Source organism: Polyergus mexicanus, unplaced genomic scaffold (assembly GCF_030449975.1).
Source record: "Polyergus mexicanus isolate NDT 795.1 unplaced genomic scaffold, iyPolMexi1.0 SCAF_5, whole genome shotgun sequence".
Lineage (NCBI taxonomy): Eukaryota > Metazoa > Arthropoda > Insecta > Hymenoptera > Formicidae > Polyergus > Polyergus mexicanus.
Genome location: NW_027223325.1, coordinates 11829365 through 11849048, shown reverse-complemented (window position 1 = coordinate 11849048; position 19684 = coordinate 11829365). Strand labels below are relative to the sequence as shown.

Sequence of the window (19684 nt, the reverse complement as noted above, 5' to 3'; positions counted from 1 at the left end):
TCTCTAAAAGATTTAATAGCATTTGTCGCGTGTCGCGCGTGTCTACCTAATATCTTTTATGCCATTTGCGTTTTTCAATATTACATATTTGTAAGTTTGTTTCCTCTGTTACACAATTTTTTTTAAATATCTAAATAATAAAGAAAGAACTACAGCTCTCAAAATATCTTTCAATATATCTTTTATGATCGCGCCGTTACTTGCAGAGTCCGCAGCAGGAAGATTGGGACAGCAGTACCGTTTGCTCGGCATTGAAACACTTCGAGAGGCTCGTTGAAACAACGAGGATGACCCTGTTGGGACCGGGCTGCCGCGAGACACTTACGTCGGCGTTAGAAACAGTGGTGGAGAGAACGCAGGACTTCACCGACAGCGCCTACACGAGCCACGAGCACAGGGAAAATATTCTCTTACTTTGCGATCGTGCGAAACTCGAGCTCAATACACTCCTACGGATCGGTAATAGCATGGTGAGTCGCAATTTTTTTTATTTTATTTCGCGCAAGAAAACAAAATACCGAAGTAACTCTATCTAATAACATAGTCGTATAGGAAGGAACACCGATTTGTCACGATAGACTTAAAAGTTATAAAATAATATTTAAAATTATATATGACTTGTAGAAAATTGGAAGCGTCTCGGAAATTAATTTATAATAAATCCTATACGTTAAATGTAATGAGGGAAAATTTTGAGTAGCGCAATTCGAGGGTAAAAAAATATTCCCTAACAAGTTAAACGATACGTAAGGTATGAAACGATAGACATCGTGTTTCGTCAGAATTACGAGGGCGGCGGGGGTTCACCGAGCTCCGAAATGGAACAAGCGGTGATGGGTGTACTGCGGGCGACCAGAGATCTCCGCCAGCAGCTCAGCGCGACGACGATGGAACAAGCCGGCGATCTTGGCCAAGTGACAAAAGCCGGCCAGGAGCTCGTGTCAACGATCAGAAATCTCGCGTTGGCCAATGACATCGACCGTCTGCAGGAGAGCAGCGACAGGTTCCACGAGTACATCGAACACATTCTCGAAGTAAGCTCCGCCAGACGCGGCGCGTCCACGTGTACTTAACGTTCTTTCACTTCGCGTTTTAAATCTGACATCGAATCGAAAATAACACGAAGACTTTTTTCGAGAGATATTACCGATAAATACTACCGATTATTATCGCAAATTCCTCTCAAATACGTACGACATTGCATCGAATAGATTCTGAAGAAAGTAAATATTGATTTATTAGATGCCAGTGATTGCCATTCATCATTTCTTTAAATCGATTACACCTGATTGGATTTATTCCACGCCTAACTTTAAGTAAATTAGCTCGCGTAGTTCATTAATCATATTCGACATTAACGGTAAATGTTTGTAGCTCTAAAATTATATTTCATAATACAACGGACGCGAAAAATCGATCGTAATTACTTCTGTATCAATGTACTACGAATAGAATCTCTTTATATCGAAGCCATGTATTATTTTTCTTTTTACAGGTATGTAAGCTTCTGAGACACGTTGCGCTCTCGGAATCGTTGCAAGTGTCGGCCAAGTTTACGGAAATCAATTTGAGAATATACGGTCCTCAAGTCGTAACGGCTGCGCACACGTTGGCTAGGCATCCCACGAGTAAGATTGCCAAGGAAAATCTCGAAGGTGAGTTGTTTAAATGTTTCAATATCCTACTGAATTTGCAACGATCACCAGTCACTAATCTTTATTTGTTTACATTTTGTAGTATTTGCTGATATGTGGCAATGGCTCATGACTGACGTGACGACGGTAGCGAAAGACGTTCTGGAACTCAGTCAAAGTCGGCCAGAGAAGCAAGTTTACATGTCCTTGCCGCGGCCAGGGGTACGTAAACAATCGCAACACATCTTATGCATTAGAAGTCGCCTTTTCCAAAGAAAAACATGCTACTTGAATTGCTTAGCTTTAGTCGAATGCGTGTCAAAAACACACGTACCGCATCCATTTACGCAGATGCTATTTTGTATTTTCTTTAATCCAGAAATATACACGCGCATACAAAATACACACACAAATACGAACACATGCATGACGAATAATCATCGATACGGTTTATTTTAGAAACATGGCACGACGAGCAAACCATTGAAACCAGTGCGATTGGATAGCGAGGAGCAGGCGAAGATAGCCAAGGCGGGTCTCGAGATGAAACTAATCACTTCGGAGATGGACGCCGAGACGGAAAAATGGCAAGAGAGCGGAAGTGCTCTGGAGGAGAACAACGACATTGTGAAGCGGGCAAAGAACATGTCGTCGATGGCATTCTCCATGTATCAGTTCACGCGAGGCGAAGGCGCGCTGAAGACCACCCAGGATCTGTTCACCCAAGCTGAGTATTTCGCCGAGGAGGCGAACAGATTGTACAAGGTTGTGAGACAATTCAGTTACCAGGTATGTGGTAATCGGCTAACACGGCCGACTGTAGATCGAAAGAGAGATGACACACATTTTTCTAATTAATGGACTGATGTTGATATATATCAAGATCTATCACCCTTACTTCTATAATCATTCTTTTACCATTGTTTATTATACGGACTCTATATTGGACTTGATTCCGAGTTTCTTAATATCCTCGCTATATTGAAAATCTTTTTACTTATACATTACGCTATTGAGTTTCGTTTCTTCGTAAGTCGCAACGTCGAAGCTGCATCGAGTCTGCCAATTGAAAATTTATTCAATTAAATGTCATATTATGTATATTAAATGTCATCGATACCATTATTACGTCAAATATTCATTTCGGAAATGCTACTGATAATTATTGCTACTTTAATATTCGATAATAGAGATCTCATCTCGTATGTAGAAGTGTCCAAGTATTCATGTAGCGCTTATTTTACAATGTAAAAGTAGGCATATACATCGATATATCGATATTACGTGATTTTAGTTATTAAAGCTTCATTTCTGAAAACTTTGAGAAGCACAATAGCAATATCGATAATACATGTTTCGCGCTTTTTTTTTTTTTTTTTGGCAGATATAAATAACAGAAATTGATAATAACAAAAAATTAAAATATTTCAAGAAATATTAAAAACGGAGAACGTCAATTTATACATAGCAGTGTTCTTTCGCGTCTCGCTACTTTATATGCTACTACAGATTAGTAGCTTCCAGACCAGAAGTAGCTTCGACACGCGTCATTAGCATTAGATATGTTCGAATTAACACGTTTGCTACCCACTTTCGAACCTTTCCCCCTTTCCCCTCCTAGCTAGGCCGAATATATATAGTCACCTGAAACCATTTTGATCTTTCTATTACTCTTCTTAAGAGAAACAACAAAACGCTAACCTTGTAATATATTCTCTATTATACAACCCTTTTTTATACCCTCGCTCTTGAATGCCTCCATCCAGGTAACATTTTCTCTCTTTACTTTAGATCCTTTTTGGACTAATAGATATCACACTTTTACCTTATATAAATCATTCTCGATATACCAATATATCGATGTCATTTAATGTTTCACTGTTATTGAAATGAATGTTTTGTCATTACATTTGTATATATTATCTCTGTATACGTACGTACATATTGCTATGCAACATCACGCACGTAAACTTTCCTACTGATCATTATGAATAACATAGAGAATCTCTCATTTTATTTCCTAAAATTGAAAAAGATAAAAATTAATATATTGAGAGAACGAGTATAATAATTGAGAATGATATATCGAAATAATAAAACAATTATAAAAAGACTATGATTTATCATCTCAAACTATAATGTGCGACGAGTCATTTATATTAGCACGAGAATCGTGTTTACAAGATTAAAAGGACAGTGAATCTTTTTATTTGTAACATTTTACGTAATTCGGTATACGACCCAATGAATCTTCCGGAAATCGATATAATTATCGCGTATATCACGTCATTTGAACTGTCATAATGAACGTTTATGATTGTGTTAGCGAATCTATTTTGTGTACATTTATACGACTTTTGTGTACGATTAGTAAGGTGTGTTTTAGATGCTACGGGAATGCTTCCGTCTATGGACGACGTCTATGTGCATTGTGGTCCCTCTCCTTCCACTATCTGGGGCATGAGTATTATGTCTCGAAATTTTTGCCAGTTTCCAGCATCGCATTCTATTTGAACGACAATATATAGTATATTCGTTAAAAAAAAAAAAAAAAAAAAAATGTCTATTATGATAAAAATTCTAAAACATTTCACCGTTACTTGGATATTGAAAAATGTACTTGAAAAAATTAAAATCTAGAAAGTTTGTTCCTTTTTTTCTCAGATATATACTTAGTTGACGTGTTAATACATCTCATAAAAAAAAAAAAAAAAAATCATATAAAGGAAGCTTGCAAGAATAATAAGGTCTGTACTATTTCACTGCCACTTCACACAGTCACTCTGATATCTATCTTGAGCAACTTTTCATATTCTGTTGAAAGTCTTGCATTGTGTTCTACTAGGAACGATAGAAAATCTTTTTTCTGTTAACTTTATAGATGCAAACTTCCAAGTATTTACGATACATATACTACAAAGTATTTATTATTAGTCATACAATAAACTGCAAATAATAGAATCAGGCATTGCTTTACAGAATCTCTAAAAGAAATGCGTTAAATATATGACCAGTAGTAATATCGCAAGGTAAATTCATTCAGAAATTTTCAACGATGTTAATACATATATATTCATTTTATATATTATTCTCATCTTGTAATAACATTCTAAACATCAATATAAGGATCGAAAGTTATTACTATAAATTTATATATATTATAGGTACATATATAAATATTTTAATATGAAAATTTTTCTTAAGAAGAATTATAATTCTTATAAATATATAATGTATCGATAATAAATAAAATCAATCGAGATGTTTGCTAATTTTATTCCTTTCGATCAACATACAATTATTATAAAATTTATTATTAACGTATTATACTCTATATTTTAAAATTTATATTTAATAAATAACAAGTAATTAAATGTTATATTCTAATTATTTATATATATATATATTATCGATTACTGATATTTTCGGATCGTTGAAAATTGAATGCAAACAAGTTTGCCTTGCGACACGGACGAAGACATAAGATTGTATACGATGTTACATGGGTGCAGGTACCAGGTGGACCGCACAAGAAAGATCTCCTGGAAAATCTGGATCGAGTGCCGACTTACGTTCAGCAATTACAATTCACCGTGAAGAATCCTACCGTTGGCAAGGCCGCCACATTTACAAAAGTCGACAATGTTATACAAGAAACGAAAAATCTCATGAATGTGATCTCGAAGGTGGTCACAACGTGCTTCGTCTGCGCCACAAAGGTAATCCATGGGAATACTCGATCGATTTGTTTTTTAAAGAGACAAAGATATACGATAATTTTCTTTATGACTGAGGTCGCCTGTATTAAGGGAATTTGAACGATCAAGATATTTTCATCGAAAATACTTTAATATTCGCGCTTGTTAAAAACGAATCAAAGAATACGACACATTCTATACATATGTATACATATATATCTACAGGTAGCTTTAGCCTTTGGGAAAATCATCTAACGAGAAAAGGAAAAAAAAAAAATTATGTTTAAAAATGATTTATACAAAACGAATATATATTTTTAAAAGATTGTATGAAATTCTCTCCCGATCGATTCTACGCGAATATTTGTTACGTGAGAATGTTTGCTTGTCACATTGACATTAAACATTATGTCGTCACCATTTTTACAGAATCGGAATTTCTTATAGATTCGGTCTTCCAAATTGCGATAGATACGCTCACCTTCGAGCACATATTCGCGCAGAATTTTTAGAATCGAAGTCGCAGATTCTCCGCGTTCGCGCTAAAAATCGAGTGTCTGTACATCTATCTCCTTCCGTTCTCTATTCATCGCCTAGCACAATCTCGTGATGCCGCAATACATGGAGCTCAGCCCGACGATGGTACCCGGCCAGGCCGAAGAGGATTGTTTGTACCCAATTAGCCCGCAGTTGTTACCTTCCACAAGCCCTTACGTGCAACCCCATCCGCTCACGTCCGCGCAATTTCACAGTATCCTGAAACCGTCCCACGGTCTAAACCCATCGTCCCTCTCACTCTTCGGTCCGTCCATAAATGCCGGATCGTGCCGAAATTCCGGCTCCTTCGTTCATCCATCCATCCTATCTACGCTCACGACGCCCGGAACACAGCAGCCGCCCTACTGCCTGCAGAATCTGCAGCTTTTGCAGCTGCAGCTGCACCACGCACAGCTGCAGCACTTAAGAAACGCGACGCTACCGAGATAGTAGCAGTAATCACGTCGTGCTGTAGCACGTGACACGTGACACTCGTCGTGAAAGCGTTTCACGCGCACGCACGCACGCACGCATACATCGAGAACACAATACGTTCTTCGTACAGGTTCGACCTTGGTTTCATTTTTCGTTTTTTGCTTTTTATATTTCATTATCACATGACGGAAGATCGAATCGTCGTAATTTCGGCAATAATGACGATATAATAAATTATCGTTGATGAGAAAAATTTCTTTCTCGACGAGTTTCAAAATGCAAAATCGTTGTAAATTCTTCTTTATTATATTATAATTTTATTATATTCTATATTAAGTAACTCTAACTATTCGCGATACTTATCAAAAATAATTTTATCGAAATTATGACGGTACGATCCGTTGCCTCTTAGTGTTTGCCGCTTCGCGGCTTATTATTATTTTTTTTTCTTTTTTTTTTACGTAAATCTTATCATAGCTGACATAGATTTTATTTGTGGCTTTTTTAAAATTTTCCTTTTGTTGCTATATAACCCGCGTGCTATATCAATTTTATCACGAGAGATCCTTTGCGACCCCCATGACAAACTATCTATCCAACAATACGGCCATGTAACAATAATCGATTTTAATTAATCCATTTCAGCTACCTTTACAGGAATGGCTACAATGTATCTCGTAATGAAATCTAATATTTCTTTCCGATAATTTCAGATACTCTGACAAATAAATTATCTTTATATAGAATAATAAGGAAAAAGAAGAAAGTTTTTTTTTTATATTTTCGTTTAACGACAAAAATTCTTAACGATAATAACATATCGTTAAAATTTTTAATTAGATCAAAAATACTAACTTGTGTGTTTCTTTGTCAGAGTATGCGATATACACTTCTTATAACTAGATCGCAAACAAACTCGCCATATATGACGGCAAGAGTATAATAATGCCACAGCACGTGGCATCCTCTCAAGAATATATATATCTAATAATTCGAATGCTAACAATAAGACAATAATTTGAAAGTAAGATTAGTCTTCGATCAAAAGCTCGTCAGAAAGTCGAATGGGAAAATTCGGCCGTCGAGAAACGCATGGCATTTCTCGCGCGATAGATATTTTCGGCGAGCTTTCGCTCGATCAATTCACCGATCCGGAAAAGCTGCGAGGCCCCGCCGAGGCTCGCATCGCGCACGGCGTATAATAACATTTTGTCTCTTCCTACATCTTTTCAGTACAACCTGGATTTCCGAGGTCTGTCGGCGCGCGGGGCCGGCGGCTCGCCGTACAGGGGCGGAGAGGGCGGGGGAGCTGACGGCGACGGTGGCGGAGTTGGCGCCGACGGCAGCAAGACGGGCTCCGTCCCCGGCAGCGACCCGTCCGTCTGACAGTTTGGGATGGCCCGACGGGCCAAGGGGGACGCTCGCCGCACCCGGGTTTCCTTTCTGCTTTTCTAGGGAGAACCTCCTCGCCTGCCCCATCAACGGGAGCGCGTACACGTCGACCGGAAGTCGCGGGACTGCCGTCGCCGTCACCATCGTGTCGGCGACAAAGTCCCGCGTCAACCGTGTGTCCAAGTACCGTAGTATCTTATTGGGAGGTGCCTCGCCTGGCCGGGATATACTCGTGGCCGCTATCGGCCATCTATTGCGCGTATTAACGGTATTCGAAAGCTAAACGGGTGAAGAGAGTAGCGTTCCTCTGGACGCCCTGATGATTTGTCACGGGAATGGATTTCGATCAGAATGCCTTTGCGACCGTTAATGTAAAACGATCGCAAAAGTGTTAATTGTACGAGAAAGACGTTGCTGGTCTCGAAATATTAGAATTTGCTCAGCCACGCTGGCACCCTCACGTTTCGCGATCAGGAACTGTAGAAATTAATCTCAGTATTAATTAATGGCTCAAAAAGATTGTAAATGTGCTTAAAATATTACGCAACGATTCGATGTGCTTGGACAATCGCTCGATGATGCGATATAAGATGATGCTTGGCAATGTCGACGTGTCACGTTTCACTAGATCGTTTTATCGCGCGTACTTTCTGGCTTCTAACAATGAGAGAAACAAATTTATACGCCGCTGTTTGTCTCAGACACGCGCGCGCCTTTTTACTCGAAAGCGGACGAGCTTGGGAGCATTTACATATTTAACACGGTCGAGTTCCGTCACGCTTGACGATCGAGCCGTGGAAAAGCGAGGAGTTAAGCCGAGCTGGCATCACATGGAGTCGAGCGCGAAAGTGGCGGATGAAAAATGTGCGCGTCTATATGATTTGCGAAATTGTTCGCTTTGACACTCCGATCATCTGATCATTTTAATCGTAGCCATGAATTCGTTAGAAATTCAGAGCAAAAGTCGCTTATGCGCGAACAATTAAATTTATTCTTATATTCATCTTAGCGTAATCGAATTACGTATTTCAGCGATAAAGTTTCTCAAAATGAAGATACAACACCTTAAACACCTGGTGTTACATTTCACCGCGGCTGTCAATAACAATATCTCACTATCGCGTTATATCACTCTTGATTTTAACGCCGGAGATTCTAGAATATTCTCTACGTAAATCACAAAATTACAAAATCAAATAACAATCCATGATTATGAACTGTGAACTGAGACATCTTATTTAATATCGTAATACGTTTTATTACGATGCTAAAACGTCTCGTCGGATATACTTCCGGTAGTGGACGCGAACATTCGGAGTCTCATTTTATTATTCTCGCGAGAACGAGAAAAAAACCTTTTCCGCCGACATATGGCTGCGCACAAAACAAATCGTTCTTCCATATCGAGAAGTAGGTGCAACGATAATAATTAACAAATGTCGATCGCAGTGCCTTTTTTTAGGTGTGAAAACTTTGTCGAAACCTTTGCCGAGATCATCAACCTCGGCTTTCGTGTTACGCCAACTTCGGTGAACAGATTCCGCACAGGATCGCATTACACAAAACAGTTACAAGAAGGATAACCCGCGCACATACATACATACTTATACATATTATATATACATCTGCACAATTGTAGCGCGTGAAACGTAAAAAGGTACCATGCGAAAATTTAATAAAGCTCTCCGCTCGAAAGCAAGCCGATGAAAAGCAGCGTTTGAAACTTTTGAAAAGCCACGCGCCGACGAACGGCTTTCCCCTCTTTTACGTTGTACCCGATTCGCCGATTAATTAGAGAAATTTCAACGATGGCAGTTTAAAGTTTATAAGAATCCACCCGTGTAAGAGATACTTTCCCTACACATTTGTTAACGCATCTCCTCTAACACCTGCCATTCTTCAGATTTCTCGCACCGTGCTGTTGACTCTACATATAATAAAAAAATATGAGCATCGACTCTGCGATCAAGAATCGTTTTGGGCGAAAAAAAACGATCGCGGCAAGAGGCTGCAATATTCACGAAACGAAATAAGAATTAATCGATCCTCCGCTGAAATAGACGTAAGGACACTCGTGGGGCAGGAGGTGATCTATCGAGGGTAACCTGGGGGCGGCAACAGGGCGGTCAGGGATGTACTTTGTGGCAAAGACATACATTCAGTAATCACTCGAGATTGCACGCTTGCAAAATCAGCCTAATTTCCGCCGCTCGTACGAGACAGACTATCCGATTTGACATTTGTTATCGCAAAATAATGCGAAATATTTCACTCGCGAGAGAAACCACACAACCGAGTTCTTCTCCTCAAGATCGTTCTCAAATCGGATAATTTCTGACGTATCGCTATCAATCAAATAGCTCCTTCTCGATGCCGCAAAAAGAAATGAAACGATGATGATGGTTACGCAGAATCGTCTTTAAGATCATTGCGAATCTAAAGAAATTTTATTGAACGCGATTTTAAATCGTACAACGTGTGAATTAACGACGAGGATAGCACGTGCTCACGAAGAGGAACTCGAGTAATTTTTTTTTTTATTTATTTATTTATTCACGGAGTATTCCACGCGTTCAGAACGAATTTCTAGCCATACGAATAATAGAACTCGATTCGAATCAGCAAAGTGAATTGCAATCCGGCGATAGCAATCGTCGAGTTCCCTTTGTGAGCGCGAATGTATAAAAGAATCTCATGGAGAGATTATCGGAGGATTGTTTTGATGTGCGGAATCGCAATTAAATTAAATACGATTACTCAAGCCGACAAAATAGGTGCTACGTAGAGAAATACTTTTCTTCGCTATTTCTTCTCCATGTACCGCAAGATTCATTTAGGAGATACGAAGAAATCTGTCGTACACGAATGATATTGTCCTATGTCTACTATAATATATATATGACCGCGTGTTTCTCAGGCGCGACAGTGATAACATCGGAATTTGTTATCATTGTTACGTTCTCGAAAAAAAAAAAAAAAGAGGAGGGGAGGGGATTTGATCGCGTATCGAATTGATCGTAACGAGATAAAACGTGCATAAGCGATTAATATATAATGTATAATCTCTAGCGATAATCTAGTATTATTAATGTTAAAACGTCAACGCGTCTGTACATACAACGTTAAGCGTACGCGAGAAAGAAATACGTTGACCATTCGTGCATTTCACACGTATGTACCTACGAGTAGATGCACGAAAGAAAACACCGTTGTGCGTGTGTGTATTATACAGAGTTGGCACCAAAAAAAAAAAAAAATAATAATAATAATTTTTTTTCACGACGCGAGAGCGAGTATCCGTCGCGATCGCTCGCGTCATCGATTTAACGCTAGAACGCGCTCGTGCTTTCCTACATTTCTCTTAACTTTCCCAGAACTTATCCGTCAAAGTATTATTCTATGTATTATCCAATGACATATATACTTTTGTGAAACTCTCCGAGTTTACGATATAACTCGAGCAAGTTTATAAACCGTGACTACCGCAAATAATTATTAAATTTTAAAATCGTCGATGATAGATCCATCTTTGGGCGTTTTAGCATTGAATTTTATTAAGCGTCTCGAGAAGAATAGCTAGAAAACGGCCGCGGCACCTCGCATGAATCGACCGAGAATATCCTCACGAGTTCCTAGAATAGTGATATTAACGATCGTTACTGTCAATCTGCGAATCGAAATCTCGCGGATCCGGCAGAGAGCTAATAATGTGCACATTGCAACCGCGACAGACATACACGGATATACAATATTTGCGCAACACTTTTTTGTACAGACTCTGTATCATACGTTATCGCTCGGTCTTTGAATTACTTAGGATATACGTTCGTTAAGATATAGTGCGGTAAGCTTAATTTTTTTTTTGTATAAAACGGCACAAATATTTTCTATGGGGAAACGGGGGCGAGTTCGATCGTAAGTGTTGAGTTTCTATTATTATTATTATTATAATTATTATTGCCCATTATGATCTCCATTATCTCGCGCAGAAGAGAAATAAGCTCACGGAAATATATATATATAATATCATTAAGTATATGTACCTATGAACAATTTCTACGCAATAATATACAATGTGGTAGTACTTTATCATGAGTACTTTATAAGCACGACAGAGACGAGGGTCGCGTTAGTAGAACATTCGTATATCATACGGACATACTCGCGAGGAAACAATAATACATTATTGTATTTTCTCTCGTACTAATTTTTCTCCCGGACTCGATCACGAGTTTCTCGTTGTTTCCTTCATCGCACGCAACATGAATCGATTGACATTACACTGACAATGAGATCGCTGATCTTCGCATCGAGATAATTTAGTTAGGTCTATCCACGTGAGAATGTGATATATTAATTTGACGATAGATAAAATTAAAAGCGGGAAAAAGCGCGTGTAGAGTCGCGATCGAGATAAAAAATCTCCCATGATCTCAAGCCCGATGTGTTAAAAGATATTGTTAATAGTCTAGACGTGTATGTTGTTCCCCTGATCCAAACGGAGAACGGGACTGCTTGACCGAGCAGATAATTTGACGCACTGTTAATAGAATTCTTACTGAGAGATTAAAAATAAAATTAAATTAAAATTCTTTAAATAAAAAAGATTCCTTATTAAAATTCAATTATTCCTTATGAAATTCTTTATATCAATTTTTATTATCAGCGTCTCGAATTATCTGTATAGCCAGTCGAATCTATTTTCTCCTATAATTCTACCTCAATTTTTGGGATTAGGTGTTTTAGATTTCTTCAAAAAAATTATTCATGACATTACGTACGCGCATACTCGTCTCACGTGCGCCCCTAGATATAAAGGATATGCCAAAACTGTCGCGCTTTGTTTTACCTGTGATCAAATTGGTATCAGTCTTTTCTCGACATAGGCCGAGACTTTGAAAGGATCACGAGAAAAGATGGCTTTTGAAATATATGACTGAGAAAAAGCAACTTTAAATTAGTTAAAGTACGCGTCATTAAAAAAAAAAAAAAAAAACAGTGCAATAGTTTTGGAATAACCTGCATGTAGCGAACAAAAATGATAAAGAAAAAAAAAAAGGAATCCAATAACACCAAGAAGAATCTTTGTTCTTCAAAACGCGTACGTTTCGATAAAAAAATATTTACTGAAACAAACATATTAAGATAAAGATATTCGTATTGCATATTGTTTTTAAACACGTGATTAACGCGATACTTTTCGACAAAACATTTTTTTTTCCTGTTAGTGCCTATATATCTCTTGTCCGCGAAAAGAATTTTTTTTTACGCAACTACACATTAGAAAAAAATATCCATACAACTTTCGGCTTGTGGTTCTTTGTGCAAATAATATGATCTTGGGGACACCAGAAATATTTATATAACAATATTGATAACTACAAATGATAAGATTAATAATGATAATTAAATATAATTAATAATAATAATAATATTAATAAGCCATAGTGCAAATCTCGTAATGATACACATACATATATCGATAGTAACGACTGTTATATTAGTTGGACTATTTCGTGCCTGTGGTCGAGTATTATCGTGTTACGGAAATATTATACCTGTACTTCGTTCATCAGCAAAGTCTTAGTTGATAAACGTAAAAAGTAAAATTCGTAATATATATATATATATATATATATATATATATATATATATATACATATATATATATATTATATACATATATGCAGCCTTGCAAAATGTATTTGAATAGGGAAAATATAAGCGTAGAGGCGGTCGTGCAAATGTTTAAGAAAACATTTTACAACGGTGACTTTACCATTTTGTACAATCTAGTGGATTAAAATACGTACTTCGTATTACTTGTGTGCGCCTCGTACTTAACAAATTCAGCGCTCAGAGCATTCTTGGCATCTCATTAATTAATCGTTAATAAGTTAGACAACATCAATGACAATAATTTCAGCTAATTACTTGCACGTCGGTCCTCAAGCGCCGCTTTATTTACTTTGTCGTTATTATTGATAATGGAACACGATAACAGTCGTTTCGAGATTAAAAACATTCAAATTAATATTCTATTCATATTCATTGAAGGAATAATTAATAAGAATGTGAAAATCAATTAAATGTAAACGGCAGATTCTTCGTAATTTATTATAATTATTTTTTCTGAATAATTATAAATATAATGAATGAATCACTTTCTCCGATATCGCTTTCTTCGATTGCTCTTTTAATTTTTTTTTCTTTTTTTTTTTTCCCCCATACCGGCGTGTTGCATCTCAATAGCGAATCGGTGACCTCATTAAATGCAAAATGTATCGACATGAGCTTATAGTAATTTAATATTTTCCTAAGGACGCCAGACACACAATCGTTCTACTATATAAAAGAAAAAAGAAAAAAGAAAAAAAAATAAATGACTATAAAAAATGTGAAATGTGTAAAATTGCACGAGCATTCAAAGTCTACCTTTGACGAAGAAGTATAATACAAAGTGCAAGGCCAGTGCAAATTATTGTCAAGGAATAAGATTCAAAGTCGTCTATATATTTTATTATCGTGGCTACACCGTTAGACACGCGCGATTAATCGACACTAAATATGATGGCGCGCAATTAAATTCATCTAGTATATCTAAATACAATTCTCAGATATGATACTTTATAGAAAAACGATCCATCGCACTCTCGATACTCGTGATAATCTATTATCCACTAGATGGTCAATTCAATGCGATCTAAACGTACGTCGCTATCGATTTTTCCCCGTAGAGTGCAGCTATATAATAATCTCTCCTCGATTTTTTCAAATACTTCGCCAAATGTTCTTTCATAGTCAATGTCTATTTCGTAATTTGAACGTATGAAATCAATTAATACACGTAATTATACAATATACGATAGCGCGAAGCTATACGACGGCTAGTAATGATGACGAGATGCTAAATACGCGATAAATCGCTCATTTGATAGGTATCTCGGTTCGTTGGTAGAACGAATTAACATAAATATAGAAGAGAGAGAATTTTATATGAAAATCCGATTTTTTTACTTTATTCTTTACAAACTAAATTATTATTTAATACGCGATTCATAATTCACTACCGCGATACTCTAATAATATATTTATAATATATTCTAATAATATATTTAAAAAAAAAAAAAAGCTATAATATTTTATATTTAAAAATTTATTTTATATTTGAATTGGTATTCTTATATATAATTGTATTTTAATTTATTTTCTTTTTTTATATCAATAATGTAATATATTAAAACAGAACATTATAGAAACTATACGCAAATGTAATCTTGCGTTTTCGTTTTACCGAACAAGTGAATAAACTCGATGATAAACAAAATATCAAGTTTAAAGATATCTATTCGATAAAGTTAGCGAGCGTGAAAAAGTGGAAAACGCGTTTTCTCACGGCATCCGCCGTTGCCAGGTATCTCTCGTGCGATACTTGGGTAACCTGATCCAACGAGTCTTTAGTTGGGTGCAGCGACGTGATACCGCCGACTTTCCATCGCCTCGTCGTCGTCTGCATCATCGCACGCGATAACAAATCTTCCATTTCGAGAAACTTACATTTAGATGATTTTTCAATGAACGAGACGAAAAACACCCAGAAATCTCTTGATATATATGAATTTATATATATATATATATATTAAACAAAGTGTCCTAGTCTATATAGCGCGAGTACAGCCTTGTGAGACAAGAATGGAATCACGACGATTAAGGAGGAGGGAGGGGACGGATAAATTAAAACGACTAGATCATCACGACTGATATTATCGAAAAGAATTATGATCGACGAGTAACAAGATATATGTACTATACCCCCCAGTGTATATTAAAATTTATCGAGATTTATTAGACGCGCTTAGACGATGCTCTCATGCGTAATAACCAGGGTTGGGAAGTAACGCGTTACTTGTAACGTCGTTACCGTTACAGTTACTTTTTTCTATTTGTAACGGTAACGGTAACGTCGTTACATTTTTAAAGTAACGAAATAGCCGTTACTTTTATCGTTATTTTTTTTCGTTCTTTATTATCTTCTATCTATTCAATAGATGTAATAGATTTTTGAAAAATATTTCGTAGCCTTCTGTCATAGGCTGCATTCCGATAGTCACTGCCAGTACTGAAAATCTATAGTAACGTAAATTATAGATTTTACAAATACCGATAGTGAATATTGGAATACACTCTTAACAATATCAATATTTAAAAACAATGTTTGATAAAAATTTTCGACAAAATCGAAACTCGTAAATTACGATTTAAATTCCTATAAAGATAAGTGTATTAAAGAGTAAAGATATTAACATAAAAAAATGAGAATCATTAAATAAGTTTAATATAAAAAAGGCTCGGTATATAGAGACTAATTTAGAGTTTTTAATTGTAACATAGATTATTACATTTAATATTGATTATTAAATAATTTTATAATCTAGTAGCTAATTTTAGCATTACAAAAAAAAACAAAAAAAAACATAACGGAGAAGTAACGAAATCGTTACTTTCCAAGTAACGGTAACGGTAACGCGTTACTTTTTAAAATCAGTAACGAGTAACGGTAACGAGTCACTTTTTACAAAAAAATAAGGCGTTACTTTTATAGAGTAACGTTCCCAACCCTGGTAATAACGGTGTTATATTTTTGCGAGAGTAACGTATCTAGAGAAAAAACACGCGCATTAAACTAAAATCGATTAATCAAGAAATCGACGACGGAATCAAAGAACAGAATTACCGAAGATTGCATCAGCGGGGATAAATTTGTATCGCAATAATGACATTTTTACGACCGCGCGTTTAACGTCTAAAAATATAATCATGAACATATATCGATTCCAATATAAATTGACAGGATCTCGTTGCTTATCGATTATAATTTTAGATGTTGAACGATTCGAAGAACCCTATCCTTTTTTATCGTGATTCTAAAATGAACCCCGCTAGAGGGATCGTCTTACAATATTAAATATAGAATATATCGCTTATGGGATTAAATGTGATTTGAAAGATGTTGAATTTTATTGCAGAAATAAAAAAAAAACATAAATTTTTTGACCCCGAATTTGCAATATCGCCTTTTTATCTTTATTAATATAATTACGCGCGATATATATTTTTCTCTACTATATAATAAATTTGAAACTAAATTTCAACTACTTTCACTTCTCTCTCGCGCATTTATTAAAAAAGATCATATCCTCCTATTTTCGAAAAGAAGCTACTCGAAATACAGTCGGTACGATACATATCTGCATGTCTTGTCTGTTGATATTTATCGAGACGAGTATCAAAACGAGTACCACATTCATACCCACAAATCAAATTCCAACTATAATTTATACACATATATATATATATCCTTCCGATGTTGTACGCGTTTGGATACCATCTCAAAATCTAATTAAAAAAAAAAAAAATCTCAATTTCTCACTCTCATACATATATCCACATACGAGCACACACAACATTCTAATATGAAGAAAAAAAAAAAAAAAAAAACACGAGGAGAACATAATTGCAATTGACTCGTCCTAGGTTTCCTTACCTTCATCGTCGTACAATCGTCGTGAGTGCCAAATATGGGCGGGTCGCACAATATTTATTACATCAGATATAGGCTCATTAATAAAGTGTAATATATTATTTCGTATACATTCGTTGCTAGTTAACGCATTCGCGGGCAAAGCGATGTCTTTGAAAATAATGAAAATAATAATTCATTATAATGTTTGCCTAGATTATCGGCATAGAAAAATTAACATATTGGGAAAAAAATCGACTTATTATTTATTCGATAATTTATCTATATCCATATATACAATTATTGACAAATTATCCTTATGATTTTACTAGAGTCTCTGAGTATAAAAGTTTTATTATCTTTTGAATTGATTTTACGAATGGGTTCTAATTAACGTAAAGAAAGCACAATCGCATTGTCCGCGTACGCATCGAGGGCGTTAAACTTTGGTAATATATACGGTCTTCCCATCAATGTGTGTGTCTGTGTGTGTGTGTGTGTGTGTGTGTGTGCTTAATGTTTCTACGAACTTTCTTAAAAGCGACTTTAGCCGCGAACACGCACGTATATAAGCGGGCAACAGCGAAATTTCTATGAAAATATGTATTTCGGTATCCGATTTATCTCTCTCACACACACAAAGGTAGGTTTTCAGATGCTTCGCAGTGTTACGACAAAAAAAAAAATTGAGGAAGACAAAAACGCTTACCTACCCGATACATATACATATTAATAATTGTCATTAATTGATCGATATCGAAAGCGTTTCATTTATAATGAAAGACGAAATAAGAAGTACCGATCTAGAAAACAATTAGCGTTTAGGTAGATTTCGTACTTCGTATTTAATGATATTATTGAAAATCATTATATATCGAGTATTATATGTACTGGAAGCACTGAAGACAACAATGAAAATAAACTATTGTATCCCCGAAGCGTGTCAAAGTGTTGCTTTTCACTCACCTGTATGCGATCCCATATGTATCTCTGCGCTGCAAGTGGATATTCGATTTTTGCCGTTTACGAAAAATATCCGCCGAATGTGTCTCCGCTTGCACACAATTGTCAGTCAATATAAATTAACCCGGCACTCCCGGCACTCCCGGCACTCCCGGCACACGCGCCCGGCAAAAACTCGCGCGACGTTAAACCTGAACGCGCGCTAAACGCAACGTGTTAATCAGGGTTGGGAACGTTACTCTATAAAAGTAACGTCATACCGTTGCCGTTATTTTTTTGTAAAAAGTAACGCGTTACCGTTACCGTTACTTGAAAAGTAACGATTTCGTTACTTCTCCGTTATGTTTTTTTTTGTTTTTGTTTTTTTGTAATGCTAAAATAAGCTACTAGATTATAAAATTATTTAATAATCAATATTAAATGTAATAATCTATGTTACAATTAAATACTCTAAATTAGTCTCTATATACCGAGCCTTTTTTATATTAAACTTATTTAATGATTCTCATTTTTTATGTTAATATCTTTACTTTTTAATACACTTATCTTTATAGGAATTTAAATCGTAATTTACGAATTTCGATTTTGTCGAAAATTTTTATCAAACATTGTTTTTAAATATTGATATTGTTAAGAGTGTATTCCAATATTCACTATCGGTATTTGTAAAATCAATAATTTACGTTACTATAGATTTTCAGTACTGGCAGTGACTATCGGAATGCAGCCTATGACAGAAGGCTACGAAATATTTTTCAAAAATCTATTACATCTATCGAATAGATATAAGATAATAAGGAACGAAAAAAAATAACGATAAAAGTAACGGCTAATTCGTTACTGTAAAAATGTAACGACGTTACCGTTACCGTTACAAACAGAAAAAAGTAACTGTAACGGTAACGACGTTACAAGTAACGTCGTTACTCACCAACCCTGGTGTTAATGTAACGTTAAATATTCTCGGAAAAAAATTTTTATTGTCGGCGACATTTGTAAGGGTCAAGCGTGTAACAGTCGCGCACATTTGAGAGCCGTATAAAAATCTTCAGCGATTACGTTACATATGAGCGTGCGCTCAGCACTTTCGACACTCCCCCGATTATCTCGTTCGCGGCTCGCGATTCACTCTCGATGAGAAAAGAACGCGATGCAGCCTCAATTTTCGTGTTGCATCGTAACGGACAAATCGAACGGATCGTTTCGTCATCATCATGGCGACAAAATTTGAATTTGCTTCAGATATATGCCGGCTTTCACGTTCTCGCGACGAGAGATATCCTGGCGGTTACAAAATTGCTACGACACGCTACAAAGGTATTCCGCCCGATATTAACTCGGCACTCCCGGCACTCCCGGCACTCGTTCGTACTCGTAATTCATTTTCGGCGGAAAAAAAAGAAGACGCGAGAGTATCGGGATCTACGATCGACCGAAACGTCCACGATCGCGGCGTAAAATGGAGAGTAGGAGCGTGCGCATGCGCGTTTCCAAGTCAATCGACA

General features: G+C 36.4%; 1 protein-coding gene across 4 annotated transcripts in view; it reads left to right on the top strand.

Moving 5' to 3' along the window:
- The window catches only part of Alpha-catr (alpha-catenin related), a 51261-nt gene extending 35925 nt beyond the window's left edge, over positions 1-15336 (top strand). For 2 of the 4 annotated variants that reach the window (XM_070296661.1, XM_070296662.1), the window contains exons 5-11: positions 207-470; positions 783-1034; positions 1496-1655; positions 1738-1856; positions 2094-2423; positions 5147-5353; positions 5930-6508. In XM_070296661.1, the coding sequence (XP_070152762.1) occupies positions 207-470; positions 783-1034; positions 1496-1655; positions 1738-1856; positions 2094-2423; positions 5147-5353; positions 5930-6319 (1722 nt within the window). In that variant the 3' untranslated portion in view covers positions 6320-6508. Of the gene's footprint in view, positions 1-206; positions 471-782; positions 1035-1495; positions 1656-1737; positions 1857-2093; positions 2424-4020; positions 4788-5146; positions 5354-5929; positions 6509-7537 lie in introns of those variants that run through there. The other 2 variants (XM_070296663.1, XM_070296664.1) reach the window with 2 other exon arrangements.
- The last annotated feature ends 4348 nt before the right edge of the window (positions 15337-19684 follow it).